Source organism: Curcuma longa, chromosome 9, assembly GCF_044706935.1.
Source record: "Curcuma longa cultivar G26 ecotype Majalengka, Jawa Barat chromosome 9, ITB_CL_G26_1.1, whole genome shotgun sequence".
In the NCBI taxonomy this organism is placed as follows: domain Eukaryota; kingdom Viridiplantae; phylum Streptophyta; class Magnoliopsida; order Zingiberales; family Zingiberaceae; genus Curcuma; species Curcuma longa.
In genome coordinates, this window is record NC_133869.1 from 10,173,136 (window position 1) to 10,180,000 (window position 6,865).

General features: G+C 37.0%; 1 protein-coding gene across 1 annotated transcript; it reads right to left on the bottom strand.

Moving 5' to 3' along the window:
- Positions 1-5,764: 5,764 nt before the first annotated feature.
- Positions 5,765-6,615, bottom strand: LOC141835163 (transcription factor MYB1-like). The gene is made up of 3 exons (XM_074722594.1): positions 6,465-6,615; positions 6,242-6,371; positions 5,765-6,167 (listed from the first exon to the last, which is right to left on the bottom strand). The coding sequence occupies exons 1-3, from the start codon at positions 6,601-6,603 to the stop codon at positions 5,765-5,767; spliced, it is 672 nt and encodes a 223-aa protein (XP_074578695.1). The 5' UTR covers positions 6,604-6,615.
- Positions 6,616-6,865: the final 250 nt, after the last annotated feature.

Below are 6,865 nucleotides of genomic sequence, written 5' to 3' on the forward strand. Positions count from 1 at the left end.
AAAAAAATTATAATAAAAGAAGAAGTCACTTTATTATGGTTTATTATGGAAATAGAGACTTTCATCCTGACGCACTGACCGACAATCATATTTTTTAAATGATCTATATTATTATGGTTTATATTTCTTTATTAATGATTCATATTTCTTGATTTTACTATGTATATTAAAGATCTGGACTTGCTACTATTGTCGAAAGAGGTCCCGGGGCAATGGTGCAACGGTAAGACATTCGGATTGTAACTCAGAGACCCGCGGTTTGATCCCTAACTACGACGTATTTATAGGAATTTTTCTCCAAATAGGGAACGCAATCAAAGGATGTTGGGCATCTAGATTGGCCGTCGTATGCGCTTCTCGATTTACCCTGGTGGTCGGTGGAAAACTTTCATGAAACCGAATTGACCACTCCTAAAGATGTGGCTACTGGGATTATCATTTTTTTACTATTACCGAAAGAGGACACAACTGTTCCTGTTGCTGGGGAGAGGAGGGAGGGAGCTTGCACGTGTTTGAGTTTTTAGCCCGGGGGCCACCCTGAAGCTATTATAATTTATATCTATATATTTATATATATATATATAAATTCAAATCAAATTTATAGCTAACTGTTCACTCTTAAATCAAATTTCGTTATCGGTCCGGTTTTTTTTAATCCAGATATATTGATTTAAATTAAAAAATTTTGTACTAAAAAGGGTTTTTTGGTGTAGAGGCTTCCTAATTTAAAATTATATGACTTCTCATATTTAACTATAGAAAATGTTTTTTTAACAATTTTTAATCATGTATGGTCCTAGAAAAATAGAAAGTTAATTAATCATGTATATAAGTACTAGAAAGATAGGAATAGTAAAGTTAATCATGGTCCTAAAAAGATAGGAATAGTATAGTTAATCATGTATGGTCCTAAAAATGATCAAGATTTTATATTGTATAATTTCATGAAGTAGACTATTTACTATGAAATAATTAAGATTTTCTTCATTTCTTTCATTTATTGTGTTGTCGTTGGATTACACCAAAATTAGAGGAAACGGATTGTGGTGATGTTAGATCTCTAGGTTTAAGCTTTGTTGTCATTTTTATGAGATGCCATGGAAGAGGAAAAAGAATGAGGTTACAGTGTGAGAAATGTGATTTAATCAGACACATCGAGTTGAAAGGGGTCAAGGTGCTTGGTTAATTTGAAGGGCTACTGGCTTGCAAGATTGACGAGATGACGTAAATACCTACGAAAGCACACCGAGTGTTGTAGTCTCGGAGAGTGCCTAATAGGATGCTTGTATGGTTGAACCATGTCGTCAAATATGAGTGAGAAATGACGATCTAATCTGGGTTAGTCTTGGATTAATTGATGCATTCAATGTTAAAATTACTCTAACTAGGTTAAATTTGCTTCAACATTGTTACAGCAATTTTGTTCATAACTACTACAACTTATAAAACTTTGTTCGAAACTATTTATGGATCCATATTAATGATTTTTTTTTTATGCCAACAATGGATCGAGTTATTTGTTTGAAGATCAACATTGAAGCTCACATCTCATTTAATATTCATATCATTATTGAATTCTATTAACTATCCCACATCTTGGCACCATGTGACATTGTCACAAACTTACAAACACTATTCATAATGACATGCCATACTACATTGTCTCTAAACAAAGCCCCGTTAGTTATTGATTTTAAAACAAAAATATTTCATTTCTAATTGTAGATACTGATAATAAAATCGTTTGTAAATCCATTCTAATTTGAACAAACGGCATTAGTTTCAAATTACAATTTTATTTTTAATTTTGTCATAAATTCGTTATTATTTAGTCTTAAATAATTTTAATATATATATATATATATATATGATATTCGGTGCGACCGTGCTGCGCGACTCCGTGAGCGACACAATCGATGCATCGCTGTTGCCGCCGTCCGACCACCGCCGACCACCAACCCGGGCACGATCGACGCGTCGCTCGCCGGCACTTCGGCCGGCGTTGGATTTTGGTCGAATTGTGGCCGGAATCCGATGCAATTTGGTTGGAACGCAGCCGGCAGTGGCACGTGCCGTTTCCAACCAAATCGCGATCGGATTCCGATCGAATCGCGATCGAAGACCGACCGAGGAAGGACCAACGTGCGACGGTGGTCCTTCCTCAGTCGGTCTCCAGCCGCAATTTGGTTGGGATCCGACCGCGATTTGATCGGAAATCGGCGCATGCCACTGTCGGCCGCGTTCCGACCAAATTGTACTGGATTCCGACCACAATCTGATTAGAATCCAACGCTGACCGAAGCGCCAGCGAGCGACACGTCGATCGTGCCCGGGCCAGCAGCCGGTAGTGGCCAGACGGCGCAATGAGGGTGGTCGGCAGCGGCGGGGGTAGAACACTGCATTTCCACATTTGGACGATCAGATCTGGCGCGCGATCGCGTGATGGATGGTGGATCACGTGGCGCTCACGAACACGCATAAGGGAGTCACACAGAATATCAAATATATATATATATAAACCAAACAAAAGTAATAAAAATACAATATCATGTTTTGAAAAAAGTTATTATTATCTTCTATTTTTATCTATCAAATCTTATGTTTGTCTATCACACAATATTATAGCTTCTGATTTCATTGGCTCGTACCTCCAATATATATTATCTTCAACTTCTTCTTCATTTTAGATATCTTCATCTTCTGCCCCCGGGGCATAGGTGAGTTGGTTATGACGTAGCAGACTTACAGAAGAGGGCAAGGGTTCGAATCCTGACGAAGCCAGGCAATACCCTCCTGCGTCGTAATCAATTGTACTTTCTCGATTTACCTCCTCACAGATGGTCATGGGACCGACCGTGTGGGGCCGCTAAGGTAAAGATATCTTCATCTTCTGTATAATTATAACTTCTTACGAAGCTAGAAAGTAGGATCGAATCTTAAAAATAAATAATAATCATTTAAGGAATAAAATCATTCCTATCTGAAAAATTACTCGATATGAAATCGTTGTGGGAGCTATGTTATATACAGAGACGTATGAGATGAGCGTTATTACCGTCCACCTCAATAATCTGTGTTAGTTGTTGTTGGAAAAATAAATATCGAAGATGTACAAAGGATCATCCACTCTGTCCTAATGTTTTGTTTGAATAAAATGAAATAAGGTTCATAACGGAAAGGAAGGGAAAGAAAAATATTTGGTTCATTAATATAATATATATTATCTTATTTGGAAGGAAATATAGGAGAATCAAAATTAAATATAAAAAGTGATAAAAATACTTTCACTTTTTATTAAAAAAAAATTAAAAGTTGAATATAGAATGTTTTAAAATAAACAATCCATGTTTTTTTTTTGGATAAGTCTCTCTTATTGAAGAAGAAGAAAGAAGATTAGGGTTATCCGTTTCTGTCATGTTGAGTCTTGTCTTCGAAAAGATTTACAATAAGGGTCAATGTCAACGCCGACGTCATGGAGTGCAAGCGATTGAACACTGGACAATGACAATGCACGTTGTGTGAAGAATGACGGTACAAAGATGAGATATCTAAATAGATAAATTAATTTAAGAATTAATATTTTAAAATAAAAATAAAATATTTTTAAATTTTCTTTCTTCTTTCTTACACTCTATTCAGGTAAAAAATTCTAACAATTCATTGATTCTATAAATTCCCATCTCAATTTTATTATGTCCTTTACCATTTTAATAAAAAATCAATATCATGTCTACGCTATCTTGATAAGAAATGAAAGAAGTAACTAAGCTCTTAGGGATAATTAAGATGGTGACGATGGAGTAAAGTTATAGAAGAAGTAAGGATTTAGATTTCGACGAAGTTGAGATAATATCTTTCTTTAATGTAATTAATTATAATTTTTTAATTTATCTCCTCATAGATGATCATAAAATCTATCGTGTGAAATCACTAAAAAGATAAATTTCACTTTTTTTATAGAAGAAAAAAAGCAACTAAGCCCTCGTGGTGAAACCATCCAGATTTCTTGCGACTGGAGTTGCTATTATTGCCCGAATGAGACAACTATTTTTGTTGCTGTTGCGGTTGGGAGGAGGAATCTTGTGGTCCAAGACGGATGTACGTGTACACGTGCCTGAGCTTTATCTCGGGGACCACCCTAAAGCCATTATATATATATATATATATATATATATATATATATATATATATATATATAGAAATACTCGGTTGTCCGTCGACTTCCTACGCACCGTGCGTGACACCCTCGACCCTCAGTCACTGCCGCCGCCATCGCCACGTCGTCCAACCACCGGAGATCACCGCCCCGGACCCGATCGACGGCCCACTCGCCGGCGCATCATCCGACACCGGATTCCGGCCGGATTGACCGGTCACGATTTGGGCCACAGTGGCCGGGTCCACGATGGCGATTTTCGACTGAATTCAGTCGGATTCCGACTACAATCCGACTGGAATCCGATACTGACCGACGCGCCGGCAAGGGGCGCATCGACCGGGTCCGGTCCAGCGGCCGGAGGTGGCCGGACGGCACGACGGCAGCGGTTGGACAGTGGCGGGGTCGGACGGCAGAAGCACTGTACATTCTCACTTTTGGACGGCCGGATTTGCACGATCACACGTGATGAATGGTGATCAGGATGTCACGCACAGGAGCAGCGCGCAGCAGAGCAATTATATATATATATATATATATATATATATATATATATATAATTCCGGAGAACTCCTGTGCCTGGAAAAGGACATTGCCAATACGACAACTTTTCCCTCTTAGGTCGGTGGCTGTGCATGGCTCCGGTTGCAAAGTGAATAATTTATTATATTATATTACAAGGTGTTTAGAAAAAAAAAATTATTACTGAAAAATTTTAAAATTTAAAATTAATAATTTTTTAGATATTATATTTTAATATAAAGCTATCTATAATTTATATAAATCTAAATTTGTATTAATTAGAAGATGTTAAATGGTCTTTTTTGAAAAAAATCATACCATTTTAAATTCCGTTTACAATTTATATTTAGTTACAGTTATAATAATTTATATGTATTTTTATCTTAAATTTATTTTCAATCCCATTTCAAAAATTTTTCTATGCGAAACTATAATTAATTAACAATGTCTTAATACATCTACCTTTAATTTGTATAAATCTAAAATAGATTTTATCCCATCTTAAAAGTGTTATTAAATTTTTAATAGATTCTTTTTTATAATCCGTATTTATTTTATTTATAATAATTTATAATTAATTCTATTTCAAATTTATTTTAAAATATGTTATAAATTTTTTTAAAAAAATATTGTTTTAAAATGAAATGAATTAATAAATTTAATTTTAATTTATATATGAAAACTACCTACACTATCTTTCAAGATAAATTATGGAGATCAACACAACACGCCAAGGTTGGACATTAGAGAGAGCGAACGCTCATGGAGTTGGGCCCTGTCCTTGTGTACGTGGTTGAATTCTTATATAGGTAAGAACATATATAATAAGACATTGAACTTAATAATATAAAAGAATTCATATAATCGATCCCATTAGACCATTCAACAATGCTTTGCTTAATTGTAATTTTAGTTAAATTTAGTGCCAATAAGCTAAGCTTTGAGTTGTTCATCTGTGATTCAAAGTCATAAAATTTTATGAAGTTTTTATATGTTTATTTAGCTGCGAACTTAACTTAAGACAGTCAGTTAATCAAGAAAAGAAACTACATAAGTAATAATTAAGATCATTATTCGGATAAATGGCTACATGAACAAATATTCACCACCAAAAGGCATTGTAGAATCAGCACCTCCCCAAATTCCGGCATCTAATTGTTCGAAGAATTCAAAGTCGAAATCGCCTGTCGGCCAAAGTTGGTCGATCTCAAAGTTCTCGAGTTGCTCGAAAACATCCCGTTCTTCGATCGGATGTGAGAAAGAAGCATCTAGTATCTTGTCTTCACTGATCACTACTGCTTCTATGCACTCCTTTCTATTGTCATGTTCACTTAACTCAGTCGAGCGAGTTGTGCTCTTGCACTTGGCCGTCGCCGTGGCCGTGGCTGTGCCCGACTTGCCTTTGAGCTTCTTCTTCAACACGGTGTTCCAGTAGTTTTTGATCTCATTATCTGTTCGACCGGGCAGTCGCCCTGCTATCAGAGACCACCTGCAAGTTTTAACGTTGTTCCAACTTGAATGACGATGCGAGAAGTAGAGTACAAACACACATAATTCAACCACCTGTTTCCCAAGAGGTTATGGAGCCTGATGATGAGATCCTCTTCGTCGTCCGATATGTTCCCCCTCTTGATGTCCGGCCGCAGGTAATTCAGCCATCGAAGTCGGCAGCTTCTCGGGCACCGATTCAGGCCTAAAGCAAATTAAACCCCCAAAATCAGTCAGAGACACAGATCGAATTAACTCAATCTTAAATTATAAAATGTTGAGATCTAGATGAAGTGACCTGAAGCTTTGGGCACCTTCCCCCACTTGCCTACGCCATGAGCTGCCACATAGTCCAGCAGGATCTTGTCTTCAGCAGCAGTCCAGCAGCCTCTGTTGAACCCTAGTTTACTAGGAGTTGAGGTTTTCTTCTTCTCCATGTTTAGTTGACAGGAGAGGTGTGCATGGGAATGCTCTGGCGATGGATCGAGCAGTCTCTCTTTATAGAGCAGCAGTTAGCGAGGTAGATGAGCAGTGAGAGGATCGGAGAGAGAGAGCTGCAGTGGTTGAACGTTGGGCTGTAGGGTACTCTCGTCGGTGGCATGCATGTTCTGACGCCCCTTGAAAATAGTGCTCATCTTACTCTTATAATACTTTTGATTAAACTTTATAGAACGTTAAAAATAAATATTAGTATGTTAA